Below are 22,623 nucleotides of genomic sequence, written 5' to 3'. Positions count from 1 at the left end.
TTCTGATAAGTAAATGTGTTCTCAGATACGTAATTGCTTGATTACGTCACGTACATTGCACAACATTTATTGAGAACCAGTTGACAGCCGTTATATATGGAAATCGTGCTCACGAACACCAGATACAGATGACTTGACCATTATATTGTCATTGGCCTTGATAACCACATGGTTTATAAGGTGGCACGAATTGGGTGACGTCATTATGATGTCATAAATGGCAGGGGGACCTTCAAATACTCTTCCAAATAACCCTCCCACATCTTTGCGGCCTTCAAGCTCCGGGACCAGAGGGCTTTATGTCTTAAAAACGGCATGGCCGTGAACTGCATCAAGAGGTCTTCAATATGGTTACTTCAGTTTAAAACCGCATATAAATGCGAAACACTCACTTTAATGGAGTGCCAGCGACGGGATTGGCAGCAAAGCATACCAATGCAAAGAACAGCTGAAAAAGTAAGCGTTCAGACATAAATGAGCGACAAAAACTCGGGAAAAAGAACGACTTTTGTGGCACATTAGGTCACTTTCCACAGTTTCTGAGGGCAGGGCTAGGCCCTGCTAAGCCCGGGCTGAGCAGGACTTGGCTAAGCCGCTCCCCCCCCCCTCCCCCTCAAACCCATCTTAGCACATGACGTTCCAAGGCAACGAACTCTTCGGAAAAATTTGATGTTTTTTTGTCAATTTATAACAAACAAAAAACAGACGGATGTAACTTAACTGCTACGATGTTACCCATATCTACAGACAAGAGCTTAAGGCAACTCACGTTGATGGCCAAATCTGCCTTGACGACTCAAAATCACGCTCTACCATCCATTTTGATGCATCAGAAGCACCCTTAAAATTTTGAAACGGAATACATGGAGTGACATCGCCGGTGTTCATGTCTAACAATGGGTTCACAGTGACTAATTACTCCGGCGCGCCCCGACTGCAAAAGGTAAGCCTTTCCTCTTGATACCCAATGTCATGCCATATGTGAGCTCTACTGCCAGCTTGGCATTCCTTCGGGGCCACCCAAATGTTTGTACAGACATGAAGAAGTTCGTTAGGGACTCGTTACTTAGACAATCGACGTGCTGAGCAAACTTGTCGGAGACATGAACTTCCCACACTTCAGAGTGCAAGGTTGCAATCTGGCCCAGGGTAGCTTAACGAGGCGGAAAGTAATGAAGTTTGCTAGGGCTATGCAGTTTCAGGCATGACAGTGTAAAGCACAGACTTCCTGATGAGCAAGCAGAAGTCGTGTATCGTTCGCGGAACAACTTGTGGTTAAAGTTCAGAGACATTTGACACGATGAACGAAGAAGGCGACACTTTGAGAAACGTGGCGCACGTCGAAATGCGTGGGAAACGAAGTACGCACCAAACGTGGGAGGGTCAACCCCTCGTTTGGCACATTACATCTTGCCATCAGAACAGAGCTTTCGCTTTGAAATGAAGGTCTACTGTCCTGTCCCGCTCACGCCCGGCTTCCATGCCGAGTGTGCAGAGCGAGCACGCTTCTATTGCAAGCCGGCCTCCCAAATCAACGGGCATTATCCTGATGTTCCTCCACCACTGTCAGCTTTCTTCACGCTGACCTAAACCCGGGCCAGCCGTACCTGAATAATCTTGTTATTGCTGTCCACGAGGTAGTCGTTGACCTTGACATAGCCGTCCTCAAGCAGGCGCTGCAGCACGAGGCCGTAGCCGCCGAGACTCCTGTTCTGGAGATAGCGGTTCCTGGCCACCACCTCAAGGGTCAGGAGTGCGTCCCGGTCCAGCGGCTGGTCCAGGCTGAACTCCACCTCCTGAAAGGACGGGGGTATCAGGAGTGTGTCGCGCTCAGAGGCTGGTCTGGGCTGAACATCGTCTCCTGGAAGTGGCTGCATCAAAACAAGCCCCCGTCCAGATGCTGCCCCATGAAAAAGAAGCTAATCCTGAAACTCCGCCGCTTGGAGGGACAGGAGCGTAAGGAGCGATATAGGTCTGTTTAGTAACAGTGGATCATAGCTGCCTTCCACGCCCGGCGCTGACAGTGGTGCATGTGACGTCGGATTGCGAAGGGCTACCGTGGTCCGACTCCTCGGGCCAAGGGCGCTGGTTGTCATTAGCATGGAAATAGACCTGCCTTCATAACAGCTTCCAATGCAAGACGCTCGGTATGTTTCGATTGGGACCACTGAATCCTTGCGTCCACAGAAAGTTGTCTGTCAAAGCAGCTGTGTACGAATTTCACGCTCAGTTGATGGTTCAGCGCGGTTGAATATTTCATAGGCAAATTGCACGTCATACAAAAGCGCGAAGTGGTCGCAAATGGTCCTGGTTTGAACGGCAGCCAGAATAAAACTCTTGAACCGCCGCCAGCCTCAGCAAGTGTGCCACTTCTGTCGCCGCCAGCCCCAGCCCCACCCCTCTCCACCGTCCGCCAGCCTCAGCGTAATAAGCGCAGCCCGGGCTGAGGGCCAATCATGCCGCCGCGTCACATGGAGTGTTCCGCCATAGCGGTAAACAAGGCGCCGCTCGCTCGATGTCCTGGTCCGGCCTTGGGTCGGCGACGCATTTATACCGGTGGTTATAAAAACGTCACCCTCGACAAACATGTACTGCAAGGCTTTCATCTTACAGACGTTTTCTTACTGTGTTTTCATCTTACAGACGTTTTCGCGTTCGATCTGTCGTCAGCACGATCGATTGTCAGCTGGAATGTGTGACGTCATGCGTGCTGGTGGAGTGTTCGATGTGTGGGCTCGTGGGAAAGTCTTTAGCTTGACCTTCTTTTTTCCTTTATCTTTTAATTACTCCAGACCACACACTAATTCTGGCTTACCGCCGACCATGACGCGCTAGCTACAAAGTGGTATATCGAGGTGTAGCTCCTGTACGGTACTGCGATTATCAATCCCACCCGCAAGTTAAGTGCGTCTTCCCATTCCCATCTCATTAAGTTTTTCCCTTGCCATTTTTGTCCACTCAGCTTTGAGTGGAAAACGTCTATCGATCCATCACTGCTACTGGAGCCGGCATGAACCCCATCCTTTAATTTAACTCCCACTTGTATTGATAAAGCCCATGTTCGAGATGCGAAACGTGTCGTTCCTGTTCCCTCCTTCACGATTAATCGAACGCAAATAGCTCACTAGGTGACGCAACCACACGCGAGACCAATCGTTGTCGCTTACCTTTTCATGGTTACTGCTAGCAGTCCAATTGCATTCTTTCTGCGTCGCATTCGCCCGATACTAGAGACAAGTGTCCCCACTGCACCCAACGTACTCGCAAATGCAAGAGCCACCACATCAAACTCGTGCTTCTTTGTAAAGGATATTTGTGAAATCTGGTAGCGCTTTCTCTCCATGTTGACCGGTGGACAAAAAAATCCCCGCAGCAGCGTTAGCCGGTGTGTGACGTCACAAACCACGTGACTGCAGTGACGTCACATGACGTAGGGAGAACATTAGCGCTGTCGGACGCCCGGACGACAAACCGAATCCGGCCCAGGCAACTACTGCTGTGAAGACAAAATTGGTAACCATGATAAATACGCATTAAGCACGGAAGTGGCTTGCATGAAGAAGTAGATGCTGTCGACACATAAGCAACACGAAATAGGACAAGAACGGGTCGGGAGCCGCAAATTGAAAATATAATGGGTATAGAGAAACATGTATTGAGGGAGTGTTCCACATCTGTGTGGAGTTTTAGTCTGAGACAGCCATTTTAAAGATCATTCGGTGCAGTTCACAGCTCTGCCTTTATTAAAGCAGGTGTTCCAAATTCATAAGGGTTTTTTAATTGAAATGGTCATCTTGAAGACCTTTCGGTGTTGTTCACAATTCTACCCTTCTTAAGACCTAAGACACTCTAGTTTCTGAGCTACACGCCCGCGAAAATGGGCAGAGGAATATCGGGAGGAGCATTTTAAAGTCACCTTGGCATTTATGACGCCATTATGTCCTTCACATCCCGCCCTTTTATAAGCCATACGGCAATTATGGTCGTGAGCGTGATTTCCAGACATAACGGCCGTCAATTGGCTCTCAATCAATGTTGTGCAAGGTACTATAACGTAATCAAACCATGACGCATTGAGGAACATATTTACTAAGCAGAAGATTGTGTTGTCTAGAGCAGTCTTTTCCCCTTAAAAAGTTCACCAATAGTTATAAATTAGTTTTTCACCATATATCATGCTTGCTTCAATATCTTCAAATGGAGAGCACTCCATTTAAGACCTAAACCCCTCTAGTTTTTTAGACACGCGCCCGCGAAATTGCACTGACTATTTCGGGGATATAATTTCAAGATCATCCGGCCATCCATGACGCAATAATAACGCCCTTCAAATCCATGCATTCTATTAGCCAAACGGCGATCAAGACCACGAAAAATATAATTATCGAATCGTTCATATTTGGCGTTCGTGAGCACGACTTCCAGATAAAGCGTCTGTCAATCGGCTCTCATTTAGTATTGTGCAAGGTACGATGACGTAATCAAACAATGACGTATTAAAGATCATATTTACTACGCAGAGAAACTGTGTTACTTTGAGCCATCTTTTCCACTTAAAAGTAAAACAATAGTTATAACCCAGCTTCATGCATTATGTCTCCTGTTTGTTTCAATATATTCATATGTGGCACATTCCCTTTAAGATAACGTACTGCGGAAAAGTTGTTGGCTTTCTTGGGCATCGGCGTAATCACGACGCCGAAATCGCGGAGACATCAGAATTGGAGGGGTGAGACTGGAGTCTAGGGGAGACAATTTCAACTGAAAATGACATTGTGAGCTGGAAGTCCATAGATTCCATAGAGGATTCAATCGCCATAAAATCCCTCTCAGATCGGAGCCACACTCTCAAAAGTGCTTGAAGTTTGATGAAGTGTAATTCCTTCACCTTGCTTAGCATCGCTGCCCTATGACCTTCGAGTTGACCTCAAGAACTTTTTTACTGCGCTGCCACCGAGCTGTCGCGCTGTTATTATAGGATCTTGGCTGCTACCTCGTCGCGCACCCGTAGTGGCGCACGATGTTTGTGTTAGGTATTTCGCTGACCTGGCAGCCTAGCGAGAAAACTTCTCTCATTTGGTACCACCAGTGGTGTTCTGAGATCAACCGGAATTAATACACGGACCGGCGGGGGGGGGGGGGGGGGCTGTGGCCGCTCAGTCCTGCCCCTCCCTCCCCCACACACATATACTCACCCGGCCGAATGCATTGCCTCTGATGGCCTCACGACACGGACGTGGACAGAACGCGCGCACGTGCCAGGGCAGACGACACATGTGCAGGGACGCCCAAGAGACCGGCAGACGACACACGACACGGTTGCGGGAGGCGCCCAGGAGACCGACAGTCGTCCGGCTCGTCGCGCTTTAGCTGGCTGGCACATGCAAACAGGGAGTCGAGAGTGCTGGGGGTGATCTGCCTCCCCGGGGGTGCGCTCTCGGGTGCGTGACCAGCTTTCCCAATATCACGGGAGCGACAATCCGCACAAGGAAGGGAGACAAAAAACGGCCTTGCACAAGCGAAGTGGTCCTAGCACTGCGAAGCTGTCCTCACGGTAATGCTGTGAAAATTTACCAGCGCAACATTGCGATCGCCAAACATTTCGGATTACGTATAAGGTAGCATGGCTTGACGGAGAACTGACGTATTGTAGTGAAATCCTACAACCAGCTTCGATGTTCATTCTGGCGATTTCTTCAGCGAGAATGAGAACTACACCGACCTTGCAAACCACGACGGCCTACTTCGCCAAACTGGAAATGAAGTAACGTGAAATAAGTCAGAAAACAACATTCGGACTCCGCGGCAGTGGCTGAAATCCCACCGAAATGAAGGCCTAGAAATCCCACAGACCCACTGTGACCAATTACCTAACATGCATGGCCAGCAGGTGCCAACAGATTCCATCGCCGCCCTGCCTCAGTTCACAGCAGTAGGAGCTGCTGTCTTCTGGGCTGTGGGAGTGGTGCCGCGTCTGGTGGTGGCCCATGGTCATTGTCCCAAGTAGTCGTCAAGGAAAAGGCCCTGATGTAATTTAGTGGTACAGAATTGGGTTATACTTTTTGTTCTGCTCGGTGTTGTTTTGCCAGATAGACAGAGCAGCGGCGCGTTTAGAGCCTTGGCAAGAGGAGGGCACACGGTTGGCAACGGGCTCATTAGTCGTGAAAGGGCCTCCCAAAAAATCGCCGGATATGGCCCACTTGTTAATGAGGACACTTTTTTCCTGTAAATGGATATATATATATATATATATATATATATATATATTACACATTTTTACCTTCCATAACTTCAATATAGGCAAAACGCTACCGCGCGAAAAATTCTGATTTCATTTTATAGTCAATAAACTGACAAAATCATGCGTTGAATGACTGCATGAAATAACCCGCCGGCGCTCTTCGTTTACAGGAGTTCAGTGGACTCTTTTTAAACCGATAGAACTCAGCACCTTTGTCAGAAATTTTATTTGGGTTGTAAAGAGACAGCAAGTATTCCGCGAATATAAACTGAAGATAAAAACGGCTAGACAATTTGCATTGACATGGCCAAGCCATGTTTGTCTGGATATCTGCAACATTCAGTCAGAACTGATCAGGGACACAAGTGATGTAACGCAGTTTTGGGCCCGCTCGCTCGAGTGTCTTAGAAACAAAAACCTCGATTTCAGGCGTTGCAGTCTCCCTAGGCCGCGCGGCGTAGGTACCGTGGCTAATATTAGGCCGCGCCAACAGGTGGACGAAAATGGTCACGCATCTGAAAGAAGTACCTCGAACACTTTTGGCCACCAAATCGCACGTTCAGAAATATTACTCGCCTGCGCGGTATGTAGAGTTATGACAATAACGTACAAGTCTTTACAGCACCGCAAAGTGTTGCTGGAATCTGGTGGTGGAACTGAAAGAGTAAAGGTAAAATTTGCATTTGCCATGTCACTGTAACTGTTAATCTGTCCAGAGGACAACCTAAAAGCTGTAAGAAAAGATTCGCCTAGAAACATTACTTTACGACGGTCACTGTTGCGCGCTCGGCGCCCGCCCCCTGACGTTACTTGTAGTGGACAACACCGTTGTATTTTACGGAAACTGCGACCCAAGCCGCCACTATCCCTGCTCCTTAAGACAACGGCCGTGTCATTGGGGCTTTATGACGCACTCAGCTGCTGAGGCTATATGGCGCCGCCAGCCTCTCACCCTGGCGGGAAGGGCGGGCACCGCGCGGAATCGAACCCCGTATCTCTGGTTTACCAGACGTACAGCGGCTAACGCTTGCGCATTAACCATTACATTATCGGCACCCGTCGCGCAAGCTCAAACCTTTCGATGGTAATTGTTTCACTAGTCGATTCTGCAAAATAGTTGAAGTTCCTAGGCAAACATGGGATGGCGGAGTGTGTGTTGACTTATTTCGACCCTCTCCATTTAGCACTGATGAGACCCCTTATTTCTCTCCGGTAAAGGAGCCCCCTGAGCACGCCATGTTACTGTTACCGGTGAAGGGCTGATGGGCTATTCTGTTCCACCGCGGTGTGTTTTCCGGCCGCCAATCTGGCGACATGGGGCGGCATCCCACGGCCGGCAGCTCTTAGCGGGATACATTATATCGCATTGGTCCGCTCCCTGACGCGGGAGACCTTCTGACCCGAGCAGTTGACCCTGATTCGACACATGAACCGTCATTAACGCAACAACATCCCTGTTCGCCGCGAGTGGTCAAATAATTGATACAAAGGCTCCAGTTGGGATTAACGGGCACATGTCGGGAAATGGTTGGGAACCCCACCTTTCGGTACCGAGGCCTCGACTGACACAGGAATCTTCTGTTACCTCAATGTGAGCACTCATCATAATTTCGTACGTTTCCTTCCCATGACAGCAGGCCCCGACAAACGCAAGAGACCCTCTGTCATTCGGGCTACCGTCCTCGTTGAGCAAATCTTTCCCCTGACCGAGTCAAGGCCTCTTGTTGACATAGAATGTCCTGTTAGGCACTTAGGGCCCCTGAACGATACAGGAGCTCAGGCCTACGCGGAGCCGACAGTTCGTTATTCGTGATCTCTAGCCTAAATAGAGGGATGCTCTGTCTCAGGGGTTCCTATCGGTGCAAGAGGGCATCTTACTGACATTTGAGATCACAGCCCAATGGGTGGGGGCTCTTGATGTCACCTATAGCCATTCCTTCGAACCCCTCAGCCATCCCATCGGGCTCTTGATCTTTGGTCTCGCGACACCCTTCGGTCCCTCTTTGGGTCCCCTCAAACACCGCTCCGACTCGGGGCCACTTGCCGCCACAGTTCGGCACTGTGGTCCCTAACCGACGCAGAAGCACTTCATTTTGGCAGGTATCCTGAGCATTGCAAATCGCGGACCCAGGCCCCGTTTCTGCCTGGGAAATAGGTATCAAGGGCTCGGACGGACATGGAGCCGGCTGTTCGGTGTTCCTGGTCTCTGACCGACTTAATGTCTGACCCTTAATGTCTCGTGGGTTCCTCAAACGATGCAAGAGGACCTCTGACTGATATTTCAGATCACGACTCTACGGGCCGTGACTCTTTATGTAGCCTACAGACAGTCCTACGGGCCCTTATGCCTTCCAACCGAGCCTTTGATCGTCGGTTCCGGTGGGCCGCCCGGGCCCCTCTTCAGGCCTTATGGAGCACTTTCCTTGGTCGGCTCGGGGCCCTTGTTAGGTGTTGTGGGCCCCTGGCAGATACAGGGCCCCCGACCGGTGTAAATCAATGACCCCGGCTTTATAACTGATTGGGAAGTGGGTCCTCAGGCCCACACCGACATGAAGCCGACTATGTGGTGCGGTGGTACCTGACCGACGTATAGGCCCATAGCGGCTCAGGGGGTCCGCGATCGGCGCAAAGGGCCCTATGACCGCTATTTGAGGGTCAGTCTTCACAGGCCTGGGCCCCTGAATAAGACTCCGACCAGCCCTTCATGCCTGTAAACTCTCCAATTGGACCCTTGATCATCGGACACGCTGATCCCCCTAGGTTCTTGGGGCCTCCTCGAACACTGCCTCTGGCCGACTCGGGGCCGCTTGACAACACAGGGTTCCTGTTAGGTACTGTGTGGCGCCGAGCAATGTAGATCGTCGGCTCCGGCTTTGTCCCTGCTTGGGAAATGGGTCCTTAGGCTCTTACCACCACGGAGCCGACGGTGCTTTACTGCTGGTGTCTGAACGAAATACAGGCCGTTAATCGTATCTATATAACTAATTGTATCCCTATAGCCATAGGCCGCAAATCGGGCCGTTTACCGTAGGTTCCGAGGGATCTTTCGGGCTCCTCGGAACCTCAGGGGGTGGGTGATCACTTGCCCCCTGTGCCCCTCCCCGCCTGCACTACTGAGACAGAGAGTACATTCAGTATCATCTGGAACGACCCCATCCTGGATCAATAACACATAAATCATTTGAAAGTGAACGCAATTAATTGAAAAGTATGACACGTGTTTTTTTTAATGAAATAATAGTTCGCGAGCATTTGAGCTCTTAAAGCACCAAAGGCCCGTATTGATCAGAAATTTGTCAACGATTTCCGTTCGAGTTTCAATAAAACACGATTACTCATCTGCATCCGCGGCATTCTTGGCATTCAAGGTTTTCCATGACTTGTGCCAAGAGTTCGGCATGGATGCTGGCAAAATGTAATCCGCCCTTAAAGCCATCAAAAGAATCTATAGTTCCTTCCGTCGGCGCCAGGACGTGCTGCCCTTAGGCGCCTGGCCTTTTGTGCCAGTGAGTGTTCGGTCCTTCCTTTCAGCGAGCTCCGTTTTCTTTTTTGTGATCTTTTCTTTCTGTTTTTCCCAACGGTCTTTCCTGTCGGTGGGCGTTCGACGTCTGCCGTTGGGTGCCCAACGTCTGCCGCTGAACGTTCAATCTCTCCCGGCCTGGAGGACGCTGTTCGAAAATTTCTGGCATGTTTCGGAAGCGAAAGGCAATATGTCTTCCTGAAAACAGAAAATACGAAAAAGTCACACTCGGTAAAACATGGGCAGAAGAAAGAGGACGATACACGTAGCCACTGCATGCATCCTTTCGCTGGGTGAAGTTTCTGCCAGTCTACAGTCGGCATTCTACTCCAAGCCATGCTCACCCTGCCATCAGCCTAATGCGACGCCGTGCAGAGACTGTAAAAGACGTGTGGCCCACTTATGCGGCAATGAGATGGGATGGCTTCGTGTTGCATCATGCGAATTCTATTAATTTGCGAGCGAATCAAATTTGCTGCCAATTGATTGGATACTGGGTAAAGCAACGCATCTTGCAAAGGACATTATTGCGTGGTAGCGTGGTTGAAATGTTCGACACGTTAAATCCACGAGTGAGCAATGGCCGCGATCGGCACTGTCCAAACTCATTCTTCCACAGGGTCAACCACGGGTTTTGGATGCCCCGGCGCTAACCAACTTCACTTTCGTAAAGTGGGTTAAGTTGTTTAGCTCCAGTCGCAACACCATCCAGCATCCAGTGTGACCTGATGAAGGTGCTGGCGAGCTCTGGGTTCCGAGCGCGGCTGGCGAGCTCTGGGTTCCAAGCGCGGCTGGTGAGCTCTGGGCTAGGAGTGCGGCTGGCGAGCTCTGGGTTCCAAACGCGGCTGGCGAGCTCTGGGCTCTGAGCGTGGCTGGCGAGCTCTGGGCTAGGGGTGCGGCTGGCGAGCTCTGGGCTCGGAGCGCGGCTGGTGAGCTCTGGGCTAGGAGTGCGGCTGGCGAGCTCCGAGCTCTGAGCGCGGCTGGTGAGCTCTGGGCTCGGAGCGTGGCTGGCGAGCTCCGGGCTCCGAGCGCGGCTGGGTAGCTCTGGGTTCCAAGCGTGGCTGGCGAGCTCTGGGCTCTGAGCGTGGCTGGCGAGCTCTGGGCTCTGAGCGCGGCTGGGTAGCTCTGGGTTCCAAGCGTGGCTGGCGAGCTCCGGGCTCCGAGCGCGGCTGGGTAGCTCTGGGTTCCAAGCGTGGCTGGCGAGCTCTGGGCTCTGAGCGCGGCTGGCGAGCTCTGGGCTCGGAGCGTGGCTGGCGAGCTCTGGGCTCCGAGCGCGGCTGGGTAGCTCTGGGTTCCAAGCGTGGCTGGCGAGCTCTGGGCTCGGAGCGCGGCTGGCGAGTTTCACCCAGCCTCGCCTAACATTCTGACGAGACTCAAAAGCCAGTAACGCTGGCGGCCAAGTTGTTTCGAAGTCGCCGCCCTATTGTCCACCAATCAGGGCCGCCCCATTGGTTCACGTCACTGCCGAGCGGCTCAAGGCCAGAGTGGCTCGCCGGTGTTGAGCAGATACATTGTCCCGTGATTTCCTGGCCAATTTAAAGGTGGCTTTGAACTCGAATCACAATACTGAATTGCCGGAATGAAACTCTCATCAGGCTTTCATAACCCGTGTTGCTAAGTCCTGCGCGGTGAGATTTTCTATTGAATGACCTCATGCCGTAGCTCGCGTGGACGGCGCTGAATCGAAGGAGTCGCAAAACAGAGAAGATAAACATGTAACGCAAAGCTGCCCTAGATTTGTTCGGTAAGTGAAGTTGAAGAGTCTTGATGGCCTATGCTGGTATTAAGTTAATTCAGTGGTGCCAGTCTGTTTGCGCTGCTCGCAAGGTATTGTCTCTTGAGTCTGAACTTGAAAACACGCTGAAATCATAACTCCTCGCGTGCCCAAAAGGCAAAAGGCAATCTGCAAGTGGCCTCAGACACGATATCTGGTTGCAGCAGAGGGGGAATGTGCTTGTCTCCGATCGTGCCAAAGTATTTCAAAGGACGTCAAGGTAATTTCGAAACCAAACATTCCCGTCGGCGTACTGGTAACATCTAACAATGCAGATATTGCGACGCACAATTTATCGTCATCGTGGCATAGCATAAATACATGGACAACCACATACTTTGCTAGTTTACAGGTGACATCAGCGCTCCGTTATCGAAGTGTGACAAGGATTTGTGTGCTCATGAAGAGCCAGCATGTCCCCACACTATTTTGGAACAGCTTCCCAGCTACCCAACTACCAACGCTGCTTCTTTCCAATTTGGTGGTGATAAATCCCTGCCATGACCGTGGCCGTGAAGTGACCTTGCTCGGCCTGATCTCACTTGCCCTAGAACACAATCTTCAACTTGGTCTTGACCTTAACCTGACCTTGAGTCTCGTCCGATGTTAACGTTGAGCTGCTTAGGAGAGTGAATTTTTGCTCCATGTTAGTCTCAAAGATGCTACCATTATCAAGGGCGCTATCGGACCCGAAGCTGTGAGACGATTCATGGCACAATGCGCACAGCTTGTGCCATCGTCAGTCACATGGCGTAAGCTAATTTAAAATTGTCTGGCTTAACATGACCAAGGGCAACGATAGTCGATTAACCCTTGGGATCCGATGATGGTGCAATGATGGTAATGGAACAAGGGAAATAATAGTTATTAAACCACTTCTCGGACTGGATAATTCCGTGGGTGATGGAATTAATCATATGATGGCGTTGACCAGAAAATATCATTCAAACGGCATACGGATTAGGAATGGACCGGATTTCAGAATTTTTCTACATGTATTTGACGGATCAACCACCAAATAGATTTGAAAAGACGTGTAACGGATTTTGCACTCATGCTCCAGCAATTCTAAAAAAAGAGCTTGACCCCTATGAGGGCGTTAGTTTTATATTACGTCACGTCCAGATACGCCAGTTTCTTGAGGCAAATGTTCCACTCAGCCGAACATTCCACAAAAGTGGCTCGCTGCAGCGTTCGATACATTGTAACCAAGTCAAAATAATGGTACCTAGCGGCTGCGAGACCTTTATATATCGCCACCAAGTTATGCTCGCCTATATTAGCGGTGGGGAAAACCATGACTGACGGGCAGAAATACACACAAAAAGGGTTAGATAGTACATGTAGCTATGCTATGAGTAATTTGTCGTAGCAACTATGTTTATATTGCGTTATCCACATTTTTAAACCTTTTTGTTTGTTCCGTATGTTATATTTATTTTACACCAAAAACACAAAAATATCTACTTCACGTGCTCATGTGATGTTACCCTGACCGCTACTCAGCGTTTTACATTCGAGCTCAGATATATGAATGTTCTCTAAATATTCGTTGCACTACATTCAACACGAGCCGAAATACATTTCACCGAGCATTTACTTCTAAAGCACTGAGCATCCTCCACCCGCACCTGAACGCTGCTGCTGGTTTAACGCATGCAGCTGCCTTCCACCTCTCTGTCTCAAACACATCAGCCGCATACGATACGGAACGTCAAACACAAGTTATCTTCGTTGGCCATGAAAAACATGCCGATAGCCATTTCCAAAATTATCAATACGCGTACAACAGACGGCGCAATGAATGCACTAAAGAGACCGTTGTGTGTATTTGGATGCATCCGCTTTATACTACGCATATGATATAACGGTGGGTTATTCGAAATTTAAACGATGGGACTCCGACCACTGTAGTGGCGCTACACCCTCCTTCTCAAAGCAGTGGGTGTCCAAGCAACCTCAGAACTGAAGAGAAGCCAAGCGTTCACGCAACTTGTAATTGTCTACCACTTTCATGATATCATATATATATATATATATATATATATATATATATATATATATATATACATATATATATATATATATATATCCGATTTAATATGTATGCTACAAGAGGCATAGATAAGTAATATGCCCGCTCATTTTCCGAGGGTACGTTCCACCATATCATATGATATTTTGTATGTACAGTTACTGACGACGTGCCTACTCGGACGCACGTTTGATATGAAATTGGCATGGTGGAGTCTTATTACGGGAAAAACATGCCTGACACTTTTTCAATGTGTGTTAGAGTAGAGGGCATAGAACAGTCATGCGTAGACCTATTCCAGGCCGTTTTTGTCGTCCACTTAGAGCCGAACGATAAAGATTCTACATGACGACATGTAGCTTTGGTGCTAAACACCCATATTCTTTTGGGTGCCTTTGATCGCTCTGAGGCCAATGCGGCGCAGAAGTTTCAAGTAACTGAGCGCAAAAGAATATTATGCAGTACGAAGTGGGTGAAAACATATCGTGCGTGTCAGCAGTTGCGTTTGTCCAGCTTTGTTATGTCAGCAAATCAATTTCCCACGTCGACGCGTTTTAAAATACCGCAATCTATTAGTTATCGGTGGCTAGCTCAGAAACGTTTGATATCTCCCTCCGCCGAGTTTTGTACCGTGCACATGAAGGGCCACACCCCTATTAGTTCGTGAGGTATACTTATTTGGACAGGTTAAGAGATCCATTAGTGCATGCAGTGAGTTGGAATTCAAAAGCGGCAGAACAAAACTACAAGGTTTATAATTTCAAGCGCTTGTCTCGGATATATGCGGATATATGCTGCAGTGGAAGAAAGGCAAAGAAAAAACTCATCTAGGGGCGCAGCCAGAGCCTTGGTAAGGGGGGGGGGCGTGGGTGCAGGGTTGACAGAGACCCTCCTGGTTTTGGAAGCCCCCCCCCCCTCCCTATTCCACGAATGCTGCTTGATTTGACTTGATTTGCTATCTGCTTTAAATTTCTATTCATGCATTCTTTAACTGGAACCGAAACCACAAGAACGGTTGGTGTGATGATGCAATTCTGTTTATATTTTGAAGTCAATCGACTAAAGAAAGCGGGTGTTATATCATTGTGTGAGTTAACCACCGGCGCCATTCATTTTGCGATGGTCCAGTTGGTTCTTTATAAACCGCTGGTACTCAGAGAATGTGACCTATTCTTTTCCATTGATTCCTATTTCCAGCCTTTCGGGTTTTCAGGCATGTTAAGGATTTCGGTAACGTAGGTTCTAGATTTAAACGGGGTAAAAAATGGTATAAAAATGTTCAAACCAGTTTATAATGGGACTGTTCAACTTTAAGTCAGAATCGATTAATGAAAAAAATTACACAGTTTTGGCCACGCACGTGGCCAGCCTTCAAAACAAAAATCCCGACGCACAGCACTGCAGTCTCCATAGGCTGGCCAGCCCCTACTGACTTTTTGCATCCAACAAAACCATTGCGATCTGATTTGTTTAGGTTCGCAGCACATGTGGAACATTTTCTTTGAGACCTGATGCGCGAGTGTGTGTAATGGGTATGTGTGTGTGTGCATGTGTGTGAGTGTTTGGTTAGGTTTTTTGTTTGCGTGTGTGTCGTATATTTATTGTTATTAAAACTGGACTGCGTCCGTAACTGAGCTTTTGTCTGAGGAATGTTTTCCCTAAATAAACAAATAAACAAATAAACAAGTATTACTCCACGACGTTCGTTCTCGCGCCCCCGGCGCCGCCCGGCATGTGTTATCTGCAAGCGGCCAATGCCGTTCTGATTTAGGGAAATGCGAGCCGGCCGTCGTTGTTATTGCTCCCATCGCGAGTGCTGAGGTTCAAAACTTAGTAATGTAATTTGTTTCAGCAGTCGATCCTGCAGAACGATGGACATTCTCAGGCTAACATGAGTAGGCCTTTTTCGTTTTTGATCCCGTCTCGGTCCTTTTATTGAACACTTGTGAGAACCACTTCTTTTCTTTGGATGACGGCCCAGTGGAAAGAACCCTAGATGCATATAGTTCACATTATCGCTCCCGGTAAAAGACTGAAGGGCCATTCTGTCCCAGAACGGGTTTCTGTCGGTAGTCATTCTGGCGACACGAGGATGGGGTTGCCTGGTCGGTCATGAAGCTCTATGAAGGATGCACCAAGCACCCCTCATTGGCGCGGGCGTCCTTTGACCGGCCAGTTGTCCCCGGGACGACGCAGGAGCCCGAAATGACGCAACAAGATCCCTCATCGCCGCAGAGACTCTCGTTCGGTATCACGGGCTGAAATAGGGTGGAGCCCCCCCCCCCCCCCCGACACTCCCTTTTCCCGTCCTGTTAGGTACCGGGGACATTGACTAACACAGGGTTTTTTACTACCTCGGTGTGGACTGTCGTCATCATACTTGTAATGTCTCCTTTCATTGTCAACGACCATCGACCAACGCAAGCGGCCCCAGCATGTGACATGACCTCGGTTCTCACATTTCTTTCTTTTGTGACTTCAGTTTGAGTCGAGAATCAACACAAGAGGCCCAAGCATGGCATGACATGAACATGGTTCTCACATTTCTTACTTTTGTGACTTCAGTTTGGGTCGAGAATCTTACCCATTCCGTTTGGGGACGTGCAGTCTCCTGCAGCAAGTTCTTTCCATCCAGCTCACGTACGTGCGTCCGTCATTCCACCTCAGTGCCTACATCCCCCCACTTTTCCACATCTCTGTTTCGCATCACGCCCACATATGCTGTCGGAGAGTGTTCTGACTTGCTATTTTCTCTAACGTGTTTGCTGGAGAGAGATCGCACACGTTTAAAAGCACCTTACCTAATCACTCTCTTGCATGTACACAGCCTCATGGGCTACTTTTCTTCAGCACGCTTGATTTTAAAAGGTCAGCGTTGAAGCCAAATTTAGTAAGAGGCAACGCGAAGAGCTCCACAGCACCGATTATGTTGGCCGCCAGGCGTAGCCGACGGAGGGAGAACCAGCCCTGCCGAGCGTCGGGGCCCGGCTCACGTCTTTGAAGTTCATGACACGGAGTCCCGTGACCCGTATTACCACTCAGAGCCTGAATTATCAGGACTTCGATAATCGAATTGGGGAAGTTTACTTCACCAGACTGAACTGCAGATTTCCGGGCGGCGGTCACGTTCTCTCCATTCGTTAAAGTTCAAACGAATGTGAATGTGTTCATCTACTACGCTCTCGTTGAACCCGAGGACAATTTGAGGGGCATATTTTGTTTACCAAGTTCAGTAAGAGCCATCTCGACCACTGACAGATAGATCGGGCGTCTTCGTTCATATTCCCCATATTACGCTATCAGGAATAATCATATCGGGATCAGCACATTTTTGCATCTCATATTAAACACGTATACAAATGGTGTGTGTATGTTAGGTCCACATCAGGGACGTAGTTTTGTAGTTTGTAACCTACCCAAAAAGCACTCCGGCAAACGAGTTTCACCCCGGATTTGGCTCATTTTCTTCTAAAATTTAGCGGACTGGAGCCAAAGTTGGGGAGGGGATCTAGAGCCCCCTCCCCCAACTGAAAAATTACAGCCCTGGTGCGCATTGTTGTATGCATCATTGCTCGCCGTATTCAGTGCACCAAGGCAGGTGGTATAAAAGACGCCTGATTTTTTTCACCACATCATACCTACATAAGCGGAATATTGCTGCGCTAAATCTGCTATATAGGTCAATGAACATTACTCTGCTAAACCTAACACAAACGAAGTTTTGCCACGGATGTGGTTGTTCCAAAGGTCAGGGACAAGCCTAGAAGGCGGAGGTGAGGCTGACCAGGAGCGTCGAGCACCAGCCTCCCTTCGCAAACCCCAGCTGTACGAGGAGACGGCCACCATGCGCCGCGTTGGTAAAGAATATGTGACCTTAACTGGTACGCAGTCTCCCCAGGATAGCTTTTGCTGTGTACCTATAGAGCATGGAAGACATAGTGACCAGCTTTGTCAAGAGCTGGCGACTAACCATCCGTCTCAGTCCTTTGTACAGCCTACAACTTCGATGATGTTGTCGGTCCATGCTCCTATTTCATCCCACGCCACCGTTCCCAACACGCCAACGCTAACCGAGCTTTATATCTCCAACCCATGGGTTCGAGGCAAATCGAGTATTGCCGGGGATTCTGCGAGCACTGATCGGGGATCAGCTCGGCGGCGCGGTGTCCTTAGCGATGAGTGGCTTCGGGGGGGGGGGGAGGGGGGGGACATGTGCTCGCCCACTTACGATGCCCTGATCGTCCCGCCGCCGGCCCCGGCCTGGTTGCATTTGCGTCCGGGAAGTACCAGTCGAGCGTGGCCGGTTGCCCGACTTCGCCCTGCGCGAATATCCCGTGCTGTGTCTGGTCAAAGCGGGGTACTACGCGTGCGGAGAGGGATTGGGTAGGACGTGACTTTGGCATTGGATATAGGAAAGGACCAGAAATAGACAGAGATGCCTCCCTCGAGCCGAGGGAGCGACACGATTTAGGAAAAGCAACGGGTCGCAGGACAACTGTTTGTAACCATTTAAGTCTGGCTGGTTGAAGTAATTTCGTCGTGACGCCCCACTTCCTGCGCCAGTTTCATAACCTTGGCACCAGCCCTCCGCATCAAATAGCAAAATGCCGAGGCTGACGTAATTTGACTGACGACACCGGCAGTTGTTGCCATGGCAACGACGCTGTCGCTTTGGATCCGAGATGTTTGGATGTTTTCCATAGATTCAGAAATATCGCTGAAGTGGCATCAAAGGTGTGACCATTTATGGGTTAACTCAGGAACACATCTGTGAAGGGAGCAGGTATGGGTCTGTACGGCTGGCCCCAGATGTGACCAGTGTAGGGTCACCGAGTGAAGGTACAGGTCAGTGCGGCTGACTCCAGATATGACCAGTGCAGGGTCATCGGGGGCGGGTACACTGAAAGCAGATTTTCATCTATATCCGCAAATTAACTAATCGTGTTTCACGAACGGGGCCACAAAAGGGTTGCTCCTCAAGAAATAGTATTTTCGTTTACATTAAAAAGACTGCAATGATATCTCACTGAAGGCTAAAGGTGTGCCCGGTCAAGGCTAAATGTGTGTTGGGTCAACAACAGGGTTGTCTAAGAGGAATATTTGAGTTTAACGGAAACAACGCAGTGAGAGGGCGACAGCGTGAGGTTATCTTAGGCCATAGCCGGACTAGATTAGAGGACTTCTTTCTTCGCAACGCAGAAGAAAAACAATGGAAGAAGTCGCCTAGCAAACCTGCCAGAACCGCTAAACTGATTGGGATGTGTCTGTCTGCCTGCTGGGGGCTCGATTCACTCACAACCTAAGGGTGAACAAGAACATTTACCGCCACGCAGAGGGTACATCAAACCGGTTACCCTTTCAGAAATGGGCAACACCTAAGATGGCTGCTGGCGTCAGTGTAAATCGAGTGGGTAAGCCGCCATGCCAGGAGAAATGTAGATCTGAGAGAAGAATACTTGATCCCTGATGGAGGGTACCTTAAACCACGGTTCGAGACTAAAGACGTTTGTAAGTTACTGCTTCCAGAGCCTGCGGCTGGCGGGTTTACCCTCCAGCGTGGGGTAAATGTGAGTCAGTGTACAGGGCAGCCGCGAGGTCGCGATACCCGGAGCTCCTCAGCAGTACCACTGAAGCTTCGTTGAAGGAGCTTCAAGGAAGAACCGCTGAGGACGGGGCCTTTGCTACAGCCCTTAACCTCGTTGCTGATCGCGTCTTGCACGTGATGAACAATCGTGGAAATTGAAGGTTTGTCTCTTCGGTGTTTTTCTAAATGTTTCGATGTCGTGCCCTCGATGCCTTCGTGCCCTTCGATCTATGTTCCTAGGAAAAGCCCCGATCGTGTTGTCTACCGACTGGTTCGCTGACTACTTGGCGGGATACAGGCACCAGGTGCAACTGCGAGGTGTTGATGGTTCCAACATTTTGTATCTGCCAAAGAACAAAGTCAGACTATTTGAAAACGTAGGGGGCTCCAGCCGCGTGTTGTACATGTTTGAGAACGATCTGAGCCTCTTCGTGTTCTACGGTGTCACTATTGTTCAGTTCGCTGACGGCTCTCAATTTTGGTCCTAAGCACGATTTAGCAAACATCATATATCATAAATGCATGCTCTAGATTCCCTTCACTAAATATTATGTTACACTGGGATCCAGCCTGATACCTATGGCACCATAACTGTTGAGCAGCCTCGTCCGCATCACAACTTTGTCTGGGACGTGGGACCGCAGTGGTAGACGCCGAGATGGTAAGACATCGACGTCTCCAAATGCATGGCCATCTTGATTACCAGGCGCACATTGATCTCTTCAACACAAAACACACGACCATCTGGGCCGTTCTTACCCACGCCCAGCACGCTGTTGCTGCGTACGCGCTAGAAGTAATCATGCTATGACTGGTTCTTTCTGTCGACCGTTATTGCATGACGGTTTATGGGTTGTTCAGAGTTTTCCAAGTCGAACAGCTGCAGAAAATCGTCAACTTTGGTATTCTGGTTGTTAGCGGTCGGAGGTAACACAACCACATCTATGTTATCGGTCAGCTCGGGTGGATGCAGCACAAGGACCAGTAGAATACCATACTGTGTGCGCCGTACAGCGTATTTTTACAACAGGCAATCCACCGCGCGTTTACGACGCCATTGGACCACACACAAGACAGCATCACGACCATACTACACGAAACACACACGACATCACCCAGTCTCGCGCCCGAGCCGATGCCGGTGGGTGCCGACTGTGGCTTGGTTGCAATGTTTAACCGTTTGAATGCTGATGTTTTCAACCTTAAGGGTGCATTAGATTCTAAGCGCCGCTTAAGTGTTTTGTGCGTTTGTATTACACGCATGGCCGGCGTGTTTAGCGGCAAGATGCACATGCTTTCTCCTTCATTTCTTTATTTTGCTATGCTATAATGTGCCAGGTGAAAAGCCATCTTGGACTTTCATCTTTGAACCACTGGTCAAAACACGTTTTATCTGTATTTGCTCGCAACACGATGGTTGCTGGACTGTTCAGCAGAGCTATCACGCAGCAGACGACACCAGAACAGTGGCTAGGTAAACACGCGGATCGAAGATCCTGAACGTTTGCTCGTGTTTTATGTACAGCTTTCAGAAACCATAAACTTCCCAATTTCGCCGAATCCTTCTGCAATCACTGATGACTTAGAAAGGAGGCATGTCAAACTAACGACTTTCAAAGTCATATTTTTTCCACGCAGGTTTAGCATGTTTTTATGACATGTGAATTCGTAAGGGTGCTGGCTGCAGCTTTGTTTTGTGAAACTCCACTGTGAGCGCAAATTGGAGAATGTCTGCAATGAACCGACTCAATTTAGAATGTACGAGGGATCAACTTTAATCTAAGACTACCCTGTGCTTTAAAAAGCTGTCCCATTTTGCAGCATTGTCTGTCCTTAATCACAAGTGCCATTTCATGAATAAAACAGGCAGCTTTGTACATTTTTAATGAAGATTTAATCCGAACTTTTTTAAAGGCTTGATACCTGAGATAAGAGCTTACGCTATGCAGTGTTTCTATGTGAGTCCTCACCATTACGATCTGATTGCGCAATCCAGGTCAACGGCAAAATTTGGAGGCGAATATTGAAAGTGCCGTATGCACAACACCAGAGGTGCCATGCTTTGTAAGCTTTTGTCCAAAGTCCATTCTAAAAAGTTAAAGGATGGGCTAGCTGTCCGTCTAAAAGGTGTTCAAAAGATCAGGATGTCCAAAATTTTCCACGTATTTTTTAATACCAAATTAACTACGACCAACAACCCAAGCCACTTCTAGCGTCGCAGCATTCCATCACTCGAATCGAACAAAAAGAAAGGTAATGATCGTGGGTAATGATCTCTTGTTTCAAAAAGTATCATTTTCTGGTGCGTTCTATCAACAGCTTGTCCAAAAATGAGCATTTTGTAACGCAACCATTGTTGAACTAATGATTCTGTTTCAAAATAAAAGGGAACTTTTTTATTTTGAAAAACCGGCAGTAAATAAGCTGAAATGCATACTAATTTGCGATACGACCAAGTGATATCGGCTCTCCAAAAAATACAAAGATGGCCCTGACCCTGCTCCTGCCCGCCCAATACTCAAAGTTGACTTCACTTCTTTTCTGAAGTTCCAAAACTTTGTAATAAAATCGGCACCTCTACCCGGCACGGTCCCCCCCCCTCCCCTCCAGCCTGTCGTCAGCTGACTTTCAGCGCGGCCGCTGCCACTGGCCGGTGGGCAGATAGGACAATCAAAGGCAAATAGTGACGCCTAAAGCGCCCCGAACCCACCACGGGCACCAGTTCACCACCACGGGAGGGCGGACTGGAACGCAAGTGCTGTAACTAACCGCGCACCAATTTGGAAATTCGTATTGTATGACCACATTTCACCCGAACGTCATGACCTGGGCCCTAAAAATTACCTGTTTGTAATTACAAGAGCTTACACAAGTAAGTTCACATATAATCAGGGGCATCACTTTATATACTTTCGGGGCCTTAGCCCCCCCCCCCCCCCTTCCCAAACCCGGCTTCAATCCGCTCAATGCTCCTTTGAGCGCCCCCAAGCGCATAGAGCAGAGAAGGGAATAATCGGCTAATCAACCCTCTATGTTAAGCCAGTGTTGTTCTTTTTTTCATTTAAGCGCTCTTGGGTCATTGGGTGCCTGGTATTGATCCGTGGTCAGCAATACTTGGCACGACCCACCCTGTTCCCTGACGTCGACTGACCGTCAGCACGGCGGCTGCCGCTAGCCGCAGGCTATCCCAGTCAGGGATAGGTGGCGAATGCCTGAAGCGACTCGAACCCACCCCGACGCTACTGGGTAAATCGGAATGCTTTGATGGTAGAGCCGTTTGACCACAACCTCCTGATATACTGAATATCGGTTATTTTAAGCACGGAAGCGCTTCACTCGTAACGCCGGAGCACCAAGAGCCCATGGTGATTTCTGCTTATTCAACTTCCAACAACCGTGAGTTGCGCTACTTTTTCAAACGGTCACCCTGGTGACTGCACATTTATCAGTCCTTACCCCACATGTCCTT

General features: G+C 49.1%; 1 protein-coding gene across 1 annotated transcript in view; it reads right to left on the bottom strand.

Moving 5' to 3' along the window:
• LOC119105419 (otoferlin) overlaps positions 1-22,623 on the bottom strand; it is a 283,009-nt gene that overhangs the window by 188,140 nt on the left and 72,246 nt on the right. The window contains exon 4 of the mRNA XM_037228883.1: positions 1,608-1,796. Within this exon, the coding sequence (XP_037084778.1) occupies positions 1,608-1,796 (189 nt within the window). The remainder of the gene's footprint in view (positions 1-1,607; positions 1,797-22,623) is intronic.

This window comes from Pollicipes pollicipes, unplaced genomic scaffold, assembly GCF_011947565.3.
Source record: "Pollicipes pollicipes isolate AB1234 unplaced genomic scaffold, Ppol_2.1 Scaffold_6138;HRSCAF=7277_pilon_pilon_pilon, whole genome shotgun sequence".
Classification (NCBI taxonomy): domain Eukaryota; kingdom Metazoa; phylum Arthropoda; class Thecostraca; order Pollicipedomorpha; family Pollicipedidae; genus Pollicipes; species Pollicipes pollicipes.
This window is presented reverse-complemented; position numbering and strand designations above follow the sequence as displayed.